Source organism: Dermacentor andersoni, chromosome 1, assembly GCF_023375885.2.
Source record: "Dermacentor andersoni chromosome 1, qqDerAnde1_hic_scaffold, whole genome shotgun sequence".
NCBI classification, from domain to species: domain Eukaryota; kingdom Metazoa; phylum Arthropoda; class Arachnida; order Ixodida; family Ixodidae; genus Dermacentor; species Dermacentor andersoni.
Genome location: NC_092814.1, coordinates 231680647 through 231703495, shown reverse-complemented (window position 1 = coordinate 231703495; position 22849 = coordinate 231680647). Strand labels below are relative to the sequence as shown.

The 22849-nt window shown below is 48.1% G+C and overlaps 1 protein-coding gene across 2 annotated transcripts in view; it reads right to left on the bottom strand.

The window, feature by feature from the left end:
• Positions 1-22849, bottom strand: part of LOC126548503 (protein NDNF-like) — a 258010-nt gene that overhangs the window by 35152 nt on the left and 200009 nt on the right. For both annotated transcript variants that reach the window (XM_050196718.3, XM_055063436.2), the window contains exons 3-4: positions 16711-16929; positions 2265-2392 (exon numbers count right to left, since the gene is read on the bottom strand). In XM_050196718.3, coding sequence (XP_050052675.2) covers positions 2265-2392; positions 16711-16919 — 337 coding nt within the window. In that variant the 5' untranslated portion in view covers positions 16920-16929. The remainder of the gene's footprint in view (positions 1-2264; positions 2393-16710; positions 16930-22849) is intronic.

Below are 22849 nucleotides of genomic sequence, written 5' to 3'. Positions count from 1 at the left end.
TATCTTCAGCCACACACACGTCTTGATTATTATTTCCCGTAATTTATTCATGACCATACAGTGCCTAGAGTTAAATCTTTAAATTATGTAGGCGCCGTTCTTTTTCTCTGCTCTACACCTCACACTACAGGTGCAGCAGAGAATCTCTCGGATTTATTGCAGAGTTTGCGCCATGATCAATGCAATGATTCCACTAACATTCACAAACTTGCTTTCGAAACGCTTAATTCGCCAACAGATATATAGCACAGACATAATAAATCCGGTCTGTTACCACAAATGCCAGGCAGCCTAAAATGGCGCCGCCTAATTCTCCTGCAGAAATATCATTACCAATCTGTTATATATGAAATTAAAGGCGCTCTTTCATCCCCCGCTTCACTGCAGCTTTGAATGAAATATTGCGCTTCTGTGTTCCTTTCGGAGATAAGTGCACAGTGTCGACCACCCTCAAAATTCACCGTCCGCGTCGCGAAGATCACGCGATCACCTCGACGTCATGCACGTCAGTCAACGCACGCTTTGCGTTCATCGGCGCTCCCATGCGCCCATCCGCATCGGAACAATCGAACTGGACGAGAAAAAAAGAAAACGCATATGACATGCTCGCTATAGCACACCGCGATTGCAGTGCTCTCAAACGTGCCACCTATGAACGAAGAGCGCATTTAGACCGACTGGCGTGCTACCTGTTTATCGCTATCATGAATCGCCGCGAGGGAGGCTCATTACAGGCGTAAATGGCGCGGCCATCGCCTGCATCGCTGCCCTGTCACTTTTTATGCGACAGCACACCAGGCTAAATATGTTGTTCGTTCATACGCTACACATTTGGGAGCACTGAAATCGTGGCGCACAAACAGGCATGTCACCTGCCTTTTTTTCATATTTCGCTGTTTTTTTTTAGGACGTAGCAAAAACGAATACCTAAACAGTTGAAGTTAGAAGGTGCCGAATTAGATGTTTCCTAGAACGATCAACAAATTTTTTCATTTGAAATTTTGCGCTGAAGGTAATAGTTGCGAAGTTAGTTAATTAATCTTAACAAATTGTGCAATTATTCAGATTACCACGCAGCGACGCGTCTGCTTATTTCAACTTTAAGGAGACACCGAATAGTGTGACTCAGGCTCAATACGCAGCCCGAACTGCTGCTCGGCGGGGACTAGAAACGTGCAATATAATCTGACAACATGGTCACAAGCGCCATCACCCAGTGACTACAGGTGAATTAACACTGCTGGACAACTCCCAACTTCCATTTAAAGTAAACGAAAGCTAGTCATAACGTGCTTATTCCAGTAAGAACTTTTCCAGCATATCCCAGAAGACGAAGACGAAAAGACCAAGAAAGCCTCTTCGTTGTCTCTCATTTCAGAAAAAGACACGCAAGGGCAGAGAAGTAGAATTTACTAGAAAAAGTTGTCTGGTTACAATAACTATTCCAAGTTTTATCCTTCTGCTGCCGCTATCCTGTTCCGTGGTCATAAAGCGCACCGACCGCCACTTGAAGAAAGTGGCGGTGCATGCACCATACCTTGGCATAGCAAATGAAATGCACGAACAAGCACACCATCAAGGTACCACTATTCTCTCTCCCTTCGCACAGGTCAGTGCCATACGTATGCAGCGCGATTTGTGAATAGACGTGCACTTTTGCACGTATGCAATGAAGTGCGTCATTTTGGAAGCGCACTATCCTAAGATTTCATTTATCTTTACACCTGAGAGAACGCCGGGCAGGTTGGTCAGCGCGTATTTATTTTAAAAGAACGAGAGTGCATGCGTTCGAGTGCTAGTTCTGGGTTTCCTGGTCTCAACGATCGGCTCGTTGATAAGGAGGAATCCTTGACAGTCAGTGCGCTCTCAACATCGCCGTGCTTTCTGGTTTTCTTTAAAATTTCACCTCTTCGTGGCATGCAAATCTTGCGAAGCTACCTCGAAATGGTGGCATCTGATTTACAGAAGGTAATGCTGTAGCATGCAGGCTGCCTCAAAAGCCAGGCGATCGACCCACGTAGGAAAACGTTACTCTTGGCATGCACCTGTAAGTAGCGGCTCAGTGCCGTCCCTTCAGTTAGTCGCTGTGTAGCGCTATAGCTGGTCGCGACTATCGGGGCAACTGACACGAGTTACAGCGCCTGGCGTGCCGTCTACTCGGCAGTCGGGCTTCTGCGGGCATTGAGAAACAACGGCCCAATCTCTCCGCGCGTCGTGCGCGCGTGGTGAGAGGCGGGCACGCGGCGTTGCCGGCGGCGACCCACCGTTGGATTCCTCGGAGTAGTCGGACGGCGCCAGGGGCTTCCTGAAGATGTGCCACTCGATAGGCGCCGAGCAGGGACTCGCTGTCAGCAGCAGCGAATTGCGCTCCTTCTCCACCAGGAAGAACACCCTGCGGACCCGTCGGTGGGAAGAGAAGAAAGAGCTTAGCAAATGGATCGTGCCCGGTCGGCTGCCGGCATACGCTGTCGGCGTGATGCGACGGCGTAGTTTACTAGCGCTAAAACGCGCATCAGAGCCCATTACTCGGGATGGAGTCCGTGATAGGCGGTTCCGAGAAGAAAACAAAAAAGAAAAGGTACAGCGGGTAGGCGAACGCCCACCAGCACCACTGTGCAGCTTCGATAACAGCGCTGAGACGGGCGTCGCACTTACACGCAAGTGCTATACGGCGCGGCGAGAGGCATATCAATACAGTGGCTATAGATCAGCTGGAACTGAAACGATGCTGGGAAAGAACGCGCGTCGCTACCTTTAAAAGCATCAAATCTTTGCTTTTTCAAGATCCTAAGGCGCAGTGCAGGGTTCGTAGCAAGCTCAGTACGTTTACTTCACTACACGGCTAAAGGTAAGTAGGCCGCCAACTGGACCCTCACGACTTGCTTCTCGAGTGGCACGGCCGCGTGTTCTGCGTATGCATTCTTTATGTCGCATCCACCTGGCATTTTCGAATTACCGTCGAAGACTAACGCTTCGTCCCAACCCATATATTTTATTTTCGTTAAGGTAGACGCTATCGTAAATTCTGCCCTTTTACTTCATAATGTCCACGATGATGATTAGTTGTGTCGATATATAATTACAGTGACCAAATTGGATCGATATAATTATAATAATCATAGACACGTTCGTTAGGCGTCGTGTTACAATATAAGCTGGAAATGTAGGTCTCCCAACTGAGAGGTACAATAAAAAAAAACTGAAGCAGCTATTAAGATAAGGTTAGTAACTCACTGTCGTATATGTTGCTAGGTCTTTAGCAATGCGAAGGTGGTAATAGCAAGGCAATTTAAACTAACTGGGTTAGCAAGCTCGTTACATAAGCAAGTGTAGGCTTCGTTAAGTGCTTGTTAAGTGCTGATACTAAGTGCTTCCACAGTGCGCTATATTTCATGACACGATCACCGAATCCCACGTGAGTACGCAAAAACCGACATACGTCCATCGAAATACGACATTATAGGTAATCGCAGGAACAAACAGCGTAGGATGATGACGACCATTATTTTTTTATTTCCTTATCTTTATTTCCAAAAACTACTCGTGTTTCTGCTTGCTTTATCTTTGCAAGATGGCCGCATTTCGGGACGTGGTTAGTGCCGCGTATCGATATTTGTAACTGTCATCTCGAGAGCATCAACTGAAAGAGAGCACATAAGGGTTCTCGCACAAATACAAATATGTATTAAATTTGTCGCACCAATTCTTTACGATTATGGGTTCGGGAAAGCGGAATGCGGATCTTAACTGTGCCTCAATCAATTAATGGTAGCTGTAACAATATCACCTTAGTATTGTCATCACATGGAACAACAGACCTCAGGTCGGTCCACGCAGGGTAGCAGGTATTTGCGTTTACGAACCCAACATCCGCGTCGATTATGGGCCTGCCAAAGTTAGAATAATGTATTAGAATGTATTAAAATGATAGAAAGAGTTAGAAAATGATGCTATTACCACCTCCTTGCCAAAATTTTTACTATGAGTGTGCGAAAAACACGTTCAGAATCAGACATTCCGTTCAGACATAGCCGATTTAGAAGCAGTGCCTGAAACACATGGACAAAAGGCTTTCATGAGATGAAAACGTGAGAACTCTGGGTGCTGGAAAGAATCTATGCACGCTTTGCTGGTTCACTTCGTACGCCAACTAAGTACTTAAAACTCTAAATGTCACAAAGGTTATAATGCTTGCTTTATACCTTAACTGGTGCTTCAGACAGGACGAAAAGCTAGACATAAAAGTTAAGACAGAATACTGGCTATCAGTTCAATCCAAAACCGGTACGCGAAGGGCCCGGCTGTGGCCCGACTTCGAGCACAAATGTCAGCTTTTTCGCTTGATCGGGAGATTTGGCTATCAACTAATCAGACTCCGTTCCCCACGATCGGCCCGTCTTAATTTCGGATGACAGCGAACGCCCCGAGCAAGGCCCACGTGGTGGTTCAGCCGACGACTACGTGCACCGCGTTGTCTCCCGCATTTCCCTTAGACAATGCGCGGTGACAGGGTTACACTTTCGAGCTCCCACACTGCGTGCGGCGGCCCCAACCAGTCAGCCGCGCGGCGACCTGTGCGCGGCCAGAGATACGTGCCGCTACGCTAGGGTCGTTTTTTATTACGACCCATGCAGGACGTGCGTGGCCTCTTAAAGGGTTTCTTGCGTATGCACGCGGTATACAACTTTCCCTGTGTACGCATGTAACCGAGATTACCCCCCTCTCCCATTTAATCTTTCCTCTCCGCCTCGTCGCATCTCTCGTTTGGTTTCTTTCTTTCTTCGAGTTCCTCCTGCATTTTCTTGGTCGATTTCACTCGCTGCGTGGCTCTCGTATCTCTCGGTATTGTATAAAGCAGGAATAATTTGCTCCGCCGGCTCTGCTTTGCACGCGTGCGCGCGCGCACGCACACGCAGCTGGTTTGAAAGCACGCCTTCACTATCGGCCTGTCATGTGGCAGAATGCCTGCATTTGTCTCGCAGCAGCCACACTACAGGTTTTTTGCACAATCGGGAGCGACTCGTCGCAGACCCGCGTCGAAGCGACGCGGCCCGCGGGCGGCCTGCTGCAGTTCGCGTGAGCGGAAGACGAGAGCGGCGCCGTTTCGTGTCCTGCGGCTGTGTTTCTCTTTTGCCCGCAGGGTTCTGAATGCGCGCGAAGGCTGGGAACAATGATGGAGCGCGTGTGCGTTGGAGACAACGTATAGTTGGAGCCAAGGCCCACTGTGGGCTGAGGAACGCGCGAAAAGATAACTGGCCTGAATGCGCTCGCCTCACCTTCGGCCGGGGCCCTACATCGGGCGCACGTGCAGCGGGAAATTGATGATCCACCTCTGACAGTGGGATAAGACATAGACGCGATGAAGACGCTGCATAAGCCAGTGTGAATGAATCAACGATTCTAAGCCGTGCGAAGACTCCGGCGCACTGCTCTGAGAGTTGGTTGGAGCCCCCGGAAGAAATGGCCCAGAAGTGCGGATTTTCTTCCTTTCTCTCTTTTGTTTGTGTTTTGGTTTGCTGTCTGTTCAAATAACGAAAACGAACACGTACAGGACCCCTTAGGCAACACTCGTGTCAATATTTAACGATCTTGTTCAGATAAAGTCCAACTTTGCAGGGATACGGAGATTTCCTTATTTGAAAGAGAGATAAGAAGGCACTTTTTCATTGCATCCCTTGTCATCACTGTGCAACGACGCCTGGAGAATCTTGAAAATAGCTTACAGATATTTTTCTAGATTTGAAAGAGACAGAAGAAAGGGGAAATGCAGGGAGGTTAACAAGACGGGGTTAACAAGAGGTTAACAAGGCCCTACGTAGGGGAAAGAGGGGAGGGGGAGGTAAGGTAACAGCAAAGTGGAGAGCGAGAAAGAAAGGGAGCACAGATACACAATCACGGTCTGTTACTGTCCCCTATACTATCACCGCACAGCATTGTAGCACTTGTAGCACTATAAACATCTGTTCAGGCTACAGCCGCTTGTCCAAGTCTGTTGTCCTTAAAAACTGCAGCAGTGCCCTCGTCGCCCTCCGCTGCGATGGCTTGTGATGTCGGCATTCTAAAATTAGTTCCTCAGTTCAAGGTCTTTGGTCAAAGCGTGCTATGGCGATTGCGAGCGATCGTCTCTGTAAATTGTAGCGAGGACAGTCACAGAGATAGTGTTGACGAGTCTCCTCGCTACCACAGTCCTCACACGATGCATCGTCGCCCCATCCGATTCGGAAAGCAAAAGATTTCATAAAGGCCACTCCTAGCCATATTCGACAAAGCAGGGTAGCTTCGCCTCGGCAGACTCCAGCTGGGATGCGAAGGCGGAGAGAAGAGTTTATGTGGTGCAGGCGATTGCTTTGAAATGTTCGTGTGTTCCACATGGAGGACGTCGTATCCCGGATGAGCATTCGAAGTTTCTGTCCTTCATAACGGCATCGACTCATCTTCGTCTCGTTGAAGAGCCGACCGAGCAGCTTTGTCGGCGTGTTCGTTACCTTTAACGCCGTAGTACCTTGGAAGCCACTGAAATGTCACGTGCCCTTTCTCAGCCAAGGTGTGAATTAGTTCTCTAACCTCTAGTCTTTGCTATCAGCCCTGCGGCGCGCACCACACGAGCAACTGGTATTCGAGATTTGAAAGTTACCTGAAACTGCAAGAAATACGTGATCTTCAAACTTATAAAAAACATTATTCTTACGAGAATGTCCCGGCAACGTTTTCTGCATGGTTTGGCGTTTTTGACTGTAAAGTGTCGATTGAGCAATTTTTCTACCCTATGAAATTGGCAGCTTTGAACACAGGCGCAGTTCACTTCGCGCAAACTTTTCGTTGATCTTAGCATGAAGCGAAGTGAATTTCAGGTGCACAGGCAGAATGCAGTCGTCAGTGCTGTAAGCACAGAAGTATAGTTTCGGAGGCTGTCGTACGGGGACAGCGAGGGAAGTGCAGTAGACGCAGGCGCAGGTCGGCGGCTAAATAAACAGAGCTCATTCAGGCTTACTCATAAAGTATATTTTTAACTCCCGGCTGACTCAAACTGAGACTGGGCAAATCAGACTCAGCCGGGGTCACTGGGACTAGAAATCACTAAAGGCAGACGCAGTCGGACTCAGACTCGACAAAATCAGACGCAGAAAGGCTCATGCAGACTTGCGGGATCACGGACTCACGCCTACCGGGTCAGCTCAGTCTAATGAAATCACGGGCTCATGCTCCCCCAAACTTATGGAATCTCGAAGTGACTCATCACATGCGCACTCTCATACTTACTTGATCAGTTGACACGAACTCTCTGGATCAAAATTTATCCGGACTGACAATCATTAGCTCAATGAAGGGGTACCTGCGAGAGGTTTTCAGTGTCAGATTTACGCGTATTCGCGTCACGGTCGACGTGTTCGTAGGCGCACTGCTGCTGCAGCACGCGTGTATGTCTGAGGGACTAGATGAAGATCGCGCACTCGTAGTACAGTGAGAATAACATTTTGTTTCAGTAATCTTTCTTAAACCTTCGTGATCTTATCTACTCATTGAAGAGACGATCTATACAGGGTGTTTCACGTAACATGAACCAAGGATTTTAAAGAAGTGGTTAGCCGCAGCTGAATGAAACCAAGGGCATAAGGTTTGTCGGCATGTGGCGCTCCTTAGAGTATCCTTTGTATTCAGCTTAATTAGTTAATTAACTAAGATGAATTATGCAAAAATTTTAATATTCACTTCCGGGCAAAGTGCGTTTCGTTGCGTTGTAGAGGGGATTCAGAAACGACCGATCCAATTTTTGTCGCAACGTACATGCTGCGTGGAGATTTTTTTTTCGGCGTTTAAAGAAAGCCCACGAAATATGAACTAAAACCACGGGACTGCGCTCTCAACCGTGCGTCGAACCTATCGCTCATCAGGGACGACGGCGCTTCCTTTCCGTGTGCCACCGCCAAAGATGCTGACGCCCTGTGAAGCCGATTGCTAGAGCCGCGGCCGCTCACTTCGCCGCGGTCCGCGCTCACGGTTCTTTTACACGAAGCACGGTTGAGAACGCTGCAATACGACAGCGCACGAGCGCAGTCACGTGGTTTTATTTCATATTTTGCGAGCTTTCCTTAAACGCCGAAAAAAATCGCCACGCAGCATGTACGTTTAAATCAAGCTATGAGGTCTTACGTGCCAAAACCACGATCTGATTATGAGGCACGCCGTATAGTGGGGGACTCCGGAAATTTTGACCACCTGGGGTCCTTTAACGAGCACCTAATTTAAGTACAGGAGTATTTTCGTCCCCATCGAAATGCGGCCGCCATGGCCGGGATTCGATCCCGCAACCTCGTGCTTATCAACCCAACACCATAGCCTCTAAGCAACCACGGCGAGTAGCATGTACGCTGCCACAAAAACTTGGATCGGTCGTTGCTGAATCCCTTCTGCAAAGCAACGAAACGCACTTGGCCCTAAAGTGAATATTAAAAATGTTACCTAATTCATCTTAGTTAATTAACTAATTAAACGGAATATAAAAAAAAATACTCTAAGGAGTGCCACATGACGGCAAACGACACGCCGCTAGTTTCATTCAGCTGCGGTTAACCACGTTTTTAAAATCCTTGGTTCGTGTTACGTGGAACACCCTGTATATGTTCTGCGAATTTACAGTCTGGTTCACCTCCCTGCCTTTCCTTCTTCCCTTCTCTCTCTCCCTTTCTCTCTCTCTCTCTCCAGCAACATCTGTTTCTTAGATGTTAGAATGTATATGATGGTAAAATGAGTAGGTTTCATGTGCTGGCAGTTCCTGCACGATGACGAGTTCGAAGCCTTTATTTCATTTTCTTTTATACCCCATATGCCTTGCGGCAGATCCTCCCCCCCCCAAAAAAAGAAAAAAGACAGGCCTTAGGAAACACACAGTTAGGACGTTGTAATGTGGGTGTAAACTTAGTGCGTTTACAGCTTTCACAATAAGTGTTTTACTACGGCATTACCAACTTGCACACTTCTGCAGCTTTTATTTCCTGTGTCGTTGGCGAGGTTTATACCACAGAAAGGCCCGCGTGCAATCAGCCTTTTTTGTGGGCCGCAAACAACGGTCGCGCGAGGCCATTGCAGGAGACACGAACTAACTAACCCGGCAAAAAACTGTGCACGTGATCCAACTGACAGAAAACAAAACACTCGTGGTTGTATAGGCATCGTATATTATGTCACTATTTTCTGGAGTCCCCCTGCACACCCACTGGAAACTTTCTTCGAACCATATATCCCCTCTGTTGCTTTGGGCGCATGTTAAGAACTTCAAGTGGTCAAAATTATTTCACTACGGTGTCCCCTCATGCCTCCAGTAGTTCCAGGTACCGTATTTGTTTCGCCCACCCGAGGCCCTTCGAACAAAAGCTTTGCACATGAACGCTCTTGCATACCGCCCGCGTATACCTATGCGGCCGCGGTAACTGAACCTGCGACCTCTCAGCAGCAAGACGTCACATTCACTAAGTCACCATGGTGGGTCTTGATTTATACTGAAGAATGAAATGCATCGCACATCTCCTCTGTCCTTTTCCCGCTCCCTTTCTTGCAGGTCACGAACTAGAGTTATGCGTCATTTCTCCGCTGCAGATTACAACGCGCGTTTCGCTTTTTCTCTCCATGCCTGTCCCCGGCTGTGTGTGCGTGAGCGCGTGAGCGCGCGCGTGTGTGTGTGTGTGTGTGTGTGTGTGTGTGTGTGTGTGTGTGTGTGTGTGTGTGTGTGTGTGTGTGTGTGCGTGAGCGCGTGAGCGCGTGTGTGTGTGTGTGTGTGTGTGTGTGTGTGTGTGTGTGTGTGTGTGTGTGTGTGTGTGTGTGTGTGTGTGTGTGTGTGTGTGTGTGTGTGTGTGTGTGTGTGTGTGTGTGTGTGTGTGTGTGTGTGTGTGTGTGTGTGTGTGTGTGTGTGTGTGTGTGTGTGTGTGTGTGTGTGTGTGTGTGTGTGTGTGTGTGTGTGTGTGTGTGTGTGTGTGTGTGTGTGTGTGTGTGTGTGTGTGTGTGTGTGTGTGTGTGTGTGTGTGTGTGTGTGTGTGTGTGTGTGTGTGTGTGTGTGTGTGTGTGTGTGTGTGTGTGTGTGTGTGTGTGTGTGTGTGTGTGTGTGTGTGTGTGTGTGTGTGTGTGTGTGTGTGTGTGTGTGTGTGTGTGTGTGTGTGTGTGTGTGTGTGTGTGTGTGTGTGTGTGTGTGTGTGTGTGTGTGTGTGTGTGTGTGTGTGTGTGTGTGTGTGTGTGTGTGTGTGTGTGTGTGTGTGTGTGTGTGTGTGTGTGTGTGTGTGTGTGTGTGTGTGTGTGTGTGTGTGTGTGTGTGTGTGTGTGTGTGTGTGTGTGTGTGTGTGTGTGTGTGTGTGTGTGTGTGTGTGTGTGTGTGTGTGTGTGTGTGTGTGTGTGTGTGTGTGTGTGTGTGTGTGTGTGTGTGTGTGTGTGTGTGTGTGTGTGTGTGTGTGTGTGTGTGTGTGTGTGTGTGTGTGTGTGTGTGTGTGTGTGTGTGTGTGTGTGTGTGTGTGTGTGTGTGTGTGTGTGTGTGTGTGTGTGTGTGTGTGTGTGTGTGTGTGTGTGTGTGTGTGTGTGTGTGTGTGTGTGTGTGTGTGTGTGTGTGTGTGTGTGTGTGTGTGTGTGTGTGTGTGTGTGTGTGTGTGTGTGTGTGTGTGTGTGTGTGTGTGTGTGTGTGTGTGTGTGTGTGTGTGTGTGTGTGTGTGTGTGTGTGTGTGTGTGTGTGTGTGTGTGTGTGTGTGTGTGTGTGTGTGTGTGTGTGTGTGTGTGTGTGTGTGTGTGTGCTCCATATCACCGCGTCAGCAGGTGTCGTGGCCGGCCGCGTGTATTGAGCCGTATGGCGCGATGCAACCATCATCGGTACGATGTGTGTGGATGGGCTCCTTCTCAGGATGGCGGCGAGTGTCCACTCAGGTATGCGGCTAAGCCAGCCCAATTGCCAAGTCATTGGCTACGAGGAGCTTCCAGCCCGTCCGTGGTTAAGAGGTGCGGGGTCCCATTTTATCGCGCTCGCTCGTTCTATCGTGCTGGATGGCCGGTGACTCGTATATCATGGCTCGATTCAGTGGTGTCGTTGGTCCAGCTCAGCAGCTGCCCCGCAGGCTGCGCGGCCGGCGCACGGCGCGCAGAGACGGCTGATATACGTGCCAATTTTTACGAGCCGCCAAGGCATTTCGCACGGCGCATTCTTTGGCGCGTAGCGAAGGCCCGGCTGTCCTTTGTTTCGTTGCAGGAATATGGAACGAGCTCCCCAGAGGTGGGTGCTTTCGATGAAGGAAGAAAGAAAGAAAGGAAAGAAACGCTGCAGTTCTGCCGGCACATAGGTATACATATGAACCAGCTTGCAATTGCTAACGTCATGCACCAAATTTGATGAGCATGCGGCTTATGAAGTAATGCAACCAAAAAACGAAAAGTGAAAATTTCTGAACCGTAACGTCGAGGTGTTCAGCGTGCGATATAGGCGCTTCAGGATCGACATTTGCATAATTTGATTTCAAGCTCCGACATTTTCGTCAGTTGTACATAAACCCTCATCAACACGCAATTTTAGCACATCGTTCTATTGCGATTACGCAGTTATCCTCGTTATTACCCTCGATATGCAGTCCGTGGACGCTTATAATGGAGCTCTTAGCCGAAGTGTTGCCAAACCATGGCCGCCATATACTCGCACGCAGCGTTAAATATGCGCTACGGATATGTATACTCTATACCGAATGAATACCGGTTCGAACGTATACCGTCAGAACGGCTCTAGTAACGCCGTGACGAGGAGCGAGGAGGAGATTAACCCCACCACCGCGAAGACGCCTGCCGTCCAATCTGCGCGCTTCTTCACGCTCGTGCTTTTCGACTTTTTCTAGCGTAAATAACGAATAATGGCAGTACCGGCACTTTTTCAGGCTCCTTCCTCTTATTTCCCGCGTCGAATTCATCTAAACGGATGGCTACCAAGTACGACAGAAAGAAATTTCGCCTGCGTCTACAGTTTCCGCGTCTGCTGGTAATATAACTTTCACTTTATCATTTCCACACAACGCATATTTCACTTACTGTTATCAGGACTTCGCCCGCTTTCTTTCTTTTTACCATGCCTATCTCTTGGAATATATAGTTTTGTGGCTCGGTGTAGAACCTGTTTCGCTGGGCACCTGAATGAAGCTGGCCTTGAATAATGCTCGTCTCTAGCTCCCTATAATGTCGTAATTTTTATATTCGCTTTTTTCTCGGCAGATTACTTGAGATCGCGGCTCCCACCGAACGCTCTTTCGGCAGGTGCTGCGCACATGTACCGCTGCTCTAAGCTCCGAAACGGGAACACAGACCACAGTCTTCAACGTTATCTAAGCATTCAGCCGCGCTTACCCACACTCAGTATACACATAGATCTGCTAAGACGATTCGGTGGAGCATTATCTGTCACTCGCGTACGCTGTCAGCGTAACATACTGGAAGATCTAAAAGAAATTGAAATAAAAAGGAGGCAGACAGAGCTAGAGACGTTGAACTTTTTTTAGATCAAAGGCGCATGCTCACATCGACAAGTAATTGGAGTTAAGCGTCGAGCGAATCGCCTATTTGCGCATAGATTAAACGAACAGCCCTTTGCAACGAGCTACGAAGAAGAGAAATACGAAAGCGTTCAGTCCTTCCTTGACTAATCTAATCTGAAAGACGTATAGAACCGACTATATTCATTTACTTCAGACTAATCAGTGCGACGGCTTGAACACGAACGAAAATTGCCAGCTATGTACTGTATAAGCATAATCGATCAGAAATATTTGGCGTTATATTAGGTCATTGGACTTTTTCATGCCTCTTCATTTCCATTAGTTCCCTCGGCATTTATCTTTATGTTTATTTTTTTGCCCTCAAGGAGGTCGCGCGTGCACAGCGCAAGTTTACGTTCCTAACCTCGCCCGTTTCGTTTCTCTCTCTCTCTCTCTCTCTTCGAGAGCGCGAAAACGTGCTGTCAGGTGTGTCTGACTGCGTCGGCGACAGCAGGAGCCGAGCTGTAAACGAAAAACTGCTACTCTTGCACAACTTTGGCGCTTGGGCAGGGAAACGAAATGAAGGAAAAGCCATTTTCCCGGATCTCCTTCCTTTCTTAATTTTTTTTTTCTGCGTCTCGAAAGGCGCCTTATTTGGATGTCTTCCCCGAATTGAAAGCGCAAAAGTTGAAACCCGAAAGCCTTGTTGGTCCGTGCGCTAGAATCTCGCCTATTTCTCAACCGTTTCTTGAATAGAGGCTTAAAATACGCCGCCCCGTGGCAGTGCTGCTTTCGCGTTGCACGCTTTTGTCTGATGTCACGCGCACGTAAAATGTCGCGGTGCCCGTGAAAGAGAAGAGGAGCCTGCTGCCACGCCTCCGCGCCAGGCGTCGACATGGCTGCTGTTTGCTCAGATAATCCCATTCGGCAGCCTCGGGAGACACGTCAAAAATAGCGAAAGAATATATATATACATATGCGCCACACAGGAGTAAGCCCTGGGGATGAATGGAAGAAAAATTTGTTTCGTCACCAAGCAGACAGACGACATAGAAAGAACGAACTACGTAGCCAAGGAGGCCCACATACAAGTATAAGGTTAAATACCCTTCATTTGTAAAGAAAAAAATTGTAGGCTCAGATGCTCTAGAAAGTAACAAAAAAGTAGATAAAAAAGAAACAAAAAGAACAATAATGTGCGGGTGGTGTGATCATGACAACCCGCGCCAACCTGGCTGCCCCTGGGTAGGGTAGCCTACCTCCCTGCCTTTCCTTGCCTTTTCTCCTCCTCCCAGGTACAGTTGTGTACAGCTGTGAAATGAGACACGTTGGTAGTGATCTCTGTACTCGCATTCATGGACCAGGGGCGGCTAGTTCGAGCATTTAATAACGTAAATAATAACGATTTTAAAAACACGTTATTATACGCTCCTTATATCAGCGCCGCTTTGCACCTAACAGTCTCTTAAAAAATACTGGTCGGGAAATTTTACTTGAGAAGGTCGCCTATTAATGCAAGATATTGCGTAACTAGGGCGACAAACGTCTTAGAACAAACCGGCGATATTGCCTTGTAGTATATTTTAACACGAAAAAATATTGTAGCAACATTTTGGTTACTCTATTTAGCAACAAGTGTCGCGACACATGGTGTGTCCTAATTCTTAGATTAAAGCAACTTTGTTCTTTACGATTTCATACGTCTGTGCGACATGTTTGGACCAGTCAAACAGGCGGGTTCTGGCCGAGGATAGGGACGATGGGGAACAGCTGGCTCTGCCAACATGGCCGTCTATCGGCGCAATCTGTTCGGTGCCTCGGTGTCCCTTCGCCCTACACACGCCAACTGGAAGGTTTTCTTTCGATGACTACAGACGCCGGGTTGATTTAGTACCGCCATCTTCTCCTCCACAAAAGATTTTCAGAAGCAAAGGACCTTTTACATGCGACACAGTCGCCGGGTCGCCGAATGTAACCAGAGTGAACGCGAGCTAGACTTTGTGTGCGGCCTCATTACGCGGAAATTGTGCCGTTGTGTTGTGACCTGTGGGGACGAAAATTGCAGTGGTAGGTTCCTACGTTTTTCGTAGTGCTCTGACCGCGATGTGAACAGTGTTTCAGTTGAAAAGCACTAACGAAACGGCCCCGCGTTTCGGTGGTAGTGATAGGCGTATACTTCTGCCCAAAGCAGCCGATAGCATCAAAGCGACTGTGTCCACTGTGTAGATTGCATGAGACGAAGTTCGATGGGTTAGATCTCGTCGTACGTTAAAGTAGCATTCATGTTTACCCTTCCTTTCGGAAAAAAAAGATCCTTGGACCATGGCTTATGCATTCTTGCATGCAAAAGGCCACAAAAGCCCTTCTGCACTTCGTGAAGGATATTGGATTGTACGAACGCTTCTGACAGCGGAGATACCTCTGCGACTGCCTCTGCGAGTGACTGACTGTATTATTTTTCTTTTCTCTCCTTATATATTCCTACCCTTCTTTTAAACGTGCTTCTATATTATATCCATAGCGCGGCGCTTTTGGCGCTATGCAGAGTGCTCCTGGTGGAATGTAGACGCTGCGGCCGGGAATCGGACCTGTGACGTCGTTCTCATCAGAATGCCATAGCCAGTCAGCCACCGCTGCAGCTAAGCATTCTATTCAGATTCTATATCTTTTGAAATAATGCTTTCTGGCCGACCTCTCTACTGTTTCTTATATAAACTCTCTCTCTCTCTCTCTCTCTCTCTATATATATATATATATATATATATATATATATAACCTTTTGTGTTTCGTCATTGGCCTGAGCGGCACCCAGCCTACGCAGCATCCAGGACCGGTTGGTCCGTAGTGGTGGATGATCTGGATAGACTACCATTCAGGAGGAAAAAGAATCATTATACCGGCCCTTAACAAAAAAGCAACGACGATTGGCTAATGAATGCATTATGTAAGCGACGGCACACTTTGCCTTCTGATTGTGCGGAATCGTTGAATAGCGACCGAACAACCCATGGCGCAGTTTCATATATACAACATTCGCCTCCTTAATTGGCTCTAGATTTGCGCCGCGAAGTGTGCACTGTTGGTCACGCAAGGGTCACAGAAACGTTTCGTCATAACTACTGAAAAGTGTTGGAGAAACCCTTTTCGTTTAGCGTCAGGGACTGGGAAACTAGCTGGCCTTAATGTATGACCCACTAATTTCCCACCTAAATCCCGAACTGCCTCATATTGAACTGATTTGTTTGACTTAGTCTAGAAGTGAGCCATATTTATTATACTGTATTAACGAAAGAAAGACGAAAGTCGCACAGTTCGGGCTTTCTGTAGGAATACTCAGAAAAGACTGAGGGAACTTAAACGCCTACACCTGTCGAAACTAGCGACGTTACTCTTAGCTGCACTGAGCGGCCGCGGTGCACGAAGTGGTGTTTAGTACAGCACGGTTGCCTGCGCAGGAACACGCGTACACCTAAAGTGCACACTGTGTGCTAGCATTGCGCGAAATCTGCGTCGAAAGTTCTAATATTCTTTCGACGACCTGACATGCACAGTGAATAAAATTCGACCGGCTGAAGTGCTCCGCGTTTAGATTAGCTGCCTAACTGGTATAGTGCGGAATCATTTTACTCCACACACACTGCAGGTTTCAGGCTGACGCAGGCTCACTTCGCATAAACGGAAATATTTCTCTGTACAAAACTGTAAACTGCAAGAAGTATTGAAATGTTAATTGTCGTTACCAAGTCACAGAGAGCGTGATAAAAGAAGCCCTGCGCATATATGCTATCACAGGGCACTAAAAACATTCCGGAGGCTAAGTGCATTATTCATTGTTGTAAATATGGAGAAAGGAAAAAAAAAACGAACAGCTCGCACCTCTTAAACACGAATTTATTTAACTAAAAGAGCTAGATGATAGCGTAATATCCAATAGTGACACCTTGCATGGGTATTAGAGACGCTGTAGTTGAGAGCTCAGAATAAATATTTTAGCACTTGAGGCGTGCTGTGCACTTAAAGATCGGCGCTCGAACATCTTTGCATTAAAGCCTCGCAGGAGTGCGTTCGCCAGCCACCGCCAGGAAGGATACGCTGAGCTCCTGTAGCTTGTCTTTGTATCCCTCCTGTGTTTGGATAGCGCTCAGGGCGCCACAACACCGCCACCACGTAGGGAACGTTTGACAGGGGCCGCCACGGAGGGACAAACTGAAGTTGCAGGCACGCATACCTTCTTATTTGATCCTTGAAGACGAACACGTTGACCTCGCCGTTCTCCGGTACCACGTTGTTGTCGTAGAAAAGCTCGGGCCTGTGCTTAGCGAAGTGGAAGGGCCTCTGCGACTCCGGCCTGGACGGCGACGACGGCCGCCGCAGGTCCACCGCCACGGCAGCCTCTCCACGCAGCAGAAGGCACACTAGCAGCGCCAGCCACGGCATGGCTTGAGCGCTGCCAAGGAAAGGCAAAAAACGGCAATTAGACGCGTTCAGTTGCACGCACGAACTGCGAGAAAGCTGCGAGCGTCATTCGCCAGGGCACGCAACCACAAAGACGTTCTTCCATTCCGAATCGGATGGTCCGACGACGCCTCGTGTGATGACTGTGGCAGCGAGGAGACTCTTCAACACCTTCTCTGCGACTTTCCTCGCTACACTTTACAGAGACGATAGCCCGCAATCGCGATAGCGCGCTTTGACCAAAGACGTCTAACAGAGGAACTTATTTTAGAATGTCGAGATCAGAAGCCATCGCAGCGGAGGGCGACGAGGGCACTGCTGCAGTTTTTAAGGGCAACAGAATCGGACAAGCGGCTGTAGCCTGAACAGATGTTTACAGTGCTGCAAGTGGTACTGTGCTGTGCGGTGACAGTATGCGGTGACAGTGACCGACTGTGATTGTATGTCTATGCTCCTTTCTTTATCTCTGCTTTGCTATCACTTTACCTCCCCCTCTCCTCTCTCCCCAGCGTAGGGTAGCAAACCGGATCGTCCCATCTGGTTAACCTCCCTGCCTTTCCCCTTTCTTCTGTCTCTCTCGCTTGCCCTAGGAGTGCTCGTACCAGCAAGTGTCGGCCACTCGCGATGTTGTACACATTACCGAAGGCCACCGGCCAATGATTTACAGCTATTACCAAGAAAAAAGATTTGTAAATTCAGCACCAGATTCTTGGAGCGCAACCTATTTCGATAAAGCGACGGTATAGCTTCAGCATCTTTCTTTTCACCATCAATCAGAGAAGGGAGCGCCCTTAGACAAGACCGCCTACAAGTAATTATAATTATAGTCACCCTCCCTCTTTCTTTTTTTATTCTCCTCTTGGCGCCGCGTTCTCGATTGACTGTCATATAATCGTCCCTTTGCTGGTTCAAGATCTCGCGACAGGCAATTCCTCCTGCAACACAAGAATCGAGGCTACACTAAAATCTAAATAATTTACATACATTACTAGCAACTGGAAGTGCCTATGTAACTTTGGAGAAATAATACGTACTGCCTTTCATAACATAAGCAATTTGACTGGTTACTTGATACTCGCACAATAGTTTATCATGCCGCTCCGCCTGGAACCTAGGTGCGATTGCGCAACCGCATTAATTAATACCTCTAAGAGGTAAAGCACGCAAAAAAGAATGTGTGGCTACGACACAAGGTATAGCCCCTATGGTCAACAAAACTGCGAAAAGAAACAAAGCGCTACCAGCACAATAGCTGCTGTGCCGGGAGCGCATGCGGAGGCCAGCAACAATTCTGCAACAAGGTTGTTTACGAGTAACAGGTGAAAATGCAACCCATAATTTATTACGAACACCGCGAAACAAACGAGTAGGGTACATGAAGAATACACGAGACAGCGCTAGCCTTTTAGCTGAAGATACGCTGTCCATGTGTTCTGGCTTACCGTCTTTGTCTGTTTCGTGCTGTTGCTAATTTCCTACCAACTCGTCCATTTATTTCTCCATCCTCATCGCATCAGATAAGCACTAATTTTGAGTGATTCCCCGAGCTACTTTGAACGACTTCGTTTTCTTTTTGGTAACGCCGTATAAGGTGGGAGGCTGCTGCTACAAGGTAGGCGGAATGTCTCGCACCGTACACGGTCAAACCGAGCACCCCTGGAGGTCTAAAAGTGCTTCTGCACGGCGGTGCACTTTCGGAGCTGAAGTGACGGACTAGCAACGTTGATGACATCACGCGAGCGCTCACGATGTCGGCCGCTGTGACGGGCCTGCGTCAACTACGTCACGACGTCGTCAGAGCAGAAGACGCGCCGCGAGCATTCTGTTTGAAGAGCTACGAGCGGAGGCCCATTTCGACTGTCGCGCGCGCGGTGACATACCGCCGGCAGCAGCTTCCGGCAGCAGCGCTATCTAGCGCGTGGACTGGTCGCCCATACCGGTTTCGATATCGCAAGCGCCCGTGAGAGCCGTGCTGCTTTTGCCAGAGCGGCTGGAATTCTTGAATCCTGAGAATCGTGACCTTTTTGCCCGAGAAAAGCGGTGCCGACCTCAGCGCGAGCAACGGGAAGCGCGTTCCCGCGTTTAAAGTCGCGGCCCCACATGGATGACATGCACGCTCGGCGGCCGCGCGCTTTTCTCGACGGGACCGTCCAGGCCGCCCCCATCATTTCCATTCCAGCGATCTCCTGTCATGTTTGTCTCTCACTCCATTGTTCGCCGACGTTACGAGCCAGAATAATTATGTCCATCGCGATATATTTTCTCTCGTACTTCAATACCGTTAAGCGCAGCCCATTTATTTACTTCTCGAGGTCAACGCGCAAGATGTCTATTGCACAAGATTAATGTCTGAGGGTGGAGGGGTACCTATGGGATAGGAAAAGGAAGAAACGCAGCTACTCGCACTCTTTATCATAGGTCGTGTCTTAACTATATAATAAATGTGCCGTCGCCTAATCAAGGCTGCGCGTATTCCCTGCTGAGTACTGAGCTTCTTAAGGTTGTACTGATTGCGTGACGGGCATAACAATCGTTGCGCACTTCTTTGCCTTTATGCACATGTGTTCTTTGCTGCTTTTTGTGCATCTCCTCTTCCTATCTCTTCAGAACATCACCCTAGTACACTGTGACCTACACTAAAGAGTGCAGGCATAGTTAAAATTCCAGGACGAAGCTTTAGTGCGCATCTTTCTCAGCTCTCGGCAGGGAAGTGTTCTATCTCCCTCGCAATTTAACATGGCTATGTCTATTCTCCTGCCGTCCTTAGGTCATACTGCCACTCAATGGTACTACTTGAAAAAGCCTTTATTGAAGGCACATTGCGCTATCGCCTACCGGTGCTTCAGAGATTATCACCAGCAGACAAGAGGATTCTGGAAGCCGCGCAGAACAACTGCCTGCGGATTTGCCTGGGCCTCCCGAAGGGCTCTTCAGCGTCAGGAACAGTAGCGGAAGTAGGATGTCAGCCGCTAGATGTCGTCGCTTCCCAAGAAACAATGAGTACCCATCTTCGGCGAGTGCTCCAAAGGAATAAGCACTTCATGCATGTACCGCGTCCACGTAACCCACAGTAAGTCTGGCTTTGACCAAGCTTTGCAGATCTTGCACCTTCCTCCGATTATTCAGCCACAGAAGTTACTGCCTTCGACTTTTCCTCCCTGGACACTTTCGCCTCTAGATATAAACCAGTTTGTACTCGGTGTAAATGGGACAAAGAGTCGCATGCCACAGGCCGTGATGCAGCAGATCACTCTCCTCTACTTAGCCGAGAAATATACTCAGCACACCCACATCTACACCGGTGCCTCAACCACTCGAGAGACTTCCTCCTGTAATCTTTATGTGCCCTCAACAAGACAAATGCTTTCTTATCAGCTGCAGCGGAGGAAATCCTCAACGACAACAGAGTTTCACGGCATCAAAGAAGATTTCCTCTATATATTGCGCCGAGCACCTGATCAATGGGCGATTTTCAGTTGCTCTAAAGGAGCCCTACAAACATTGTGCAGTCTATTAAAAACATACCAATCATCAGGCTGTTTCTTTCGACATTGCGTACTCGCATCACTTGGCCATTCCATCAGGCCACTGTATAAAATTTCAGTGGATACCTGCTCATTGTGGTATTCTGGCCAACGAAAAAGCAGATGAAGCGGCACGCAAAGGTCTTCAACACCAAAACTATAAGCGGATTTATTTCACTTGATCTGATGCTTCCCAACTAGCTAAAAGATTTGCTTCTGAAGAAAAGGACCGGCTGTGGAGCTTGTTGACCCAACATTACCCTTTCCTTTACTCAAGCGACCCAAATCTCAGATTTAGACTCCCATCCAACATTCCTCGCCATTTGGGAACTCTATATCATTGTCTTCACCTGAAACTCCGCCTATGGCAACGGCTTACGATACAGCTTCGGTCAAGTGACAAGTCCACACTGCAACAACTGTGGCTCAATTGAAACCATGGAGCATATCCTGTTCGATTGTAGAACGTATGCCGACGAGCGTGCGTTCTATGAACATTGCATGCATTCGATTACATACAGACCTTTGTCATTTGACTGTGTCTTAGGCCCTTTAGCCTGCCTCACACAACAGAGGTGTGCGATGAACTTTTTATTCACATGTTTAGAAAACATTGGTCAACTCGACCAACTTTAGTTCTACTCTGTCACCCTCATGCACCTTTCACGCAGCGAATTCTGTCACCTCATTGTAGGACGGTGCATACACTGAAAGACTTTACCATAGCACGCCATTGCCCATGAGTCAGAAAACTCAGTGCTTATTTTTAAAAATTTGTTCCTTTTTTTGCGCCTCTCTTGACGAGCGCTCGTCAAGCCACTCGTCACTTATGTGTATGACACAAGTTTCGACGCAGCGCTCTCCCTGTCCTGTTCTCTTTTACTCTCTGAATTTTTGTTTTTTCAGAAGCGCTAGAAGTGCATTAGTCATCAGACATCCAATTAGCCCAGCTTCCGCTGTAAGTAGTGTCGACGAAACCGGCTGGTTCCGCAGGGCGCATGTGGCGGAATTCAAAGCGATGGAAGGGAGCACACAGATCTCCGATTTCGTGATTTAAGTGCTCTTTGGAGCTTCTACATTAAGGGCACGTGAGCTTGATCCGTATGCGAGAGCATCAGCTTCGTAATTTCCAGCGATCCCAGTGTGAGAGGGAATGCACTGAAACTTCAATGTGAGGCCTTTGTGGAAGTCTCACAAATGATAGTGACATTGTGTAGGAAATTGCTAGACGGTAAAGCACGGCATAATCGATGCAATGCAGGCTTTGGGTCCGTGAAGAGTCCGTAAGGTTCGAAGGGGAGTTTAGTGGCTACGTTTCTCTACAAGGGAACCAGCGGGCGGTTTTCGAGCATCACTTTGGATTAAAAGCTGCCATGGAGCCGCGTTGCAGATCACAATGGCAATGGCATCTTAAAATTAAATTATGGGGCTTTACGTGCCAAAACCACTTTCTGATTATGTGGCACGCAATGGCATCTTAGAGACTCGTCGTTTACGTACGCTGGGGTACCCCCTGCACGTCCATTCTTTAGTTGCACTCAGCGTTGGTTACGAGTCGAATAATTTACGAGGTACGTCGACGATGCCACGCACCATTAAACCGTCAGTACTAGTGCTTAGCCGAAGCCCACAAGAAAAGTATTTGCATTTGATTGGGAATTCCTCAATCAGTTTCGAATAAGGAGGTAATAAATGAGCCTGAGTCAAGACTCCTCCCAGGCGTCCCAGGCTCTCCTGACTAACCTATTTCTATTAAATGAGTCATCGCCCAGTATGGCACATGTTGTTCAATAGAGAGGCAACAGAGAAACCCACCGTGGACCATCGAAGACATCCTTCGCAACCTAAGTGTATGACAAGGCTCCGTTGAAAACGTTGCATTCCATCTGCACAAGTGATTTGCTCTCGAGCATTTGGCTCGCCCAGATCACTTCCAAATATCATCTGATGATGATATTTGGGAAATGTGATGGGTCTATTAAAACGGACGCAGACCTCTGCGCGGCTACGTTTTGTGCACCCTTTCGAGAAGCAGCTTGGTCTGGTCAGCTGCACAATTTGTTCTCGTTCTCGGTTCTCAAGCAACCGGCAATACCTGCAGCTCTACCTTAACTGATGACATTCTCTTAACATTATGTTGTGGTGCTCACAGATTATAGCCTGGCATTGCAACAACTATATCACGGTCTACCTTCCAGCGAGTCTTTAGAGAAACTCCTTATACTTGGCGAAATAACAGAACAAAACTTAGCGTACAAGTTTCACTGGTTTCCATTTTACATCGTAATTGCAGGAAATGACGAAGCTGATGCTCTCGCATACAAACCCCATACTGTCAGTAATGCAGACATACACACCCACTTTCAATCGTTTTGGGTTTCACCACAT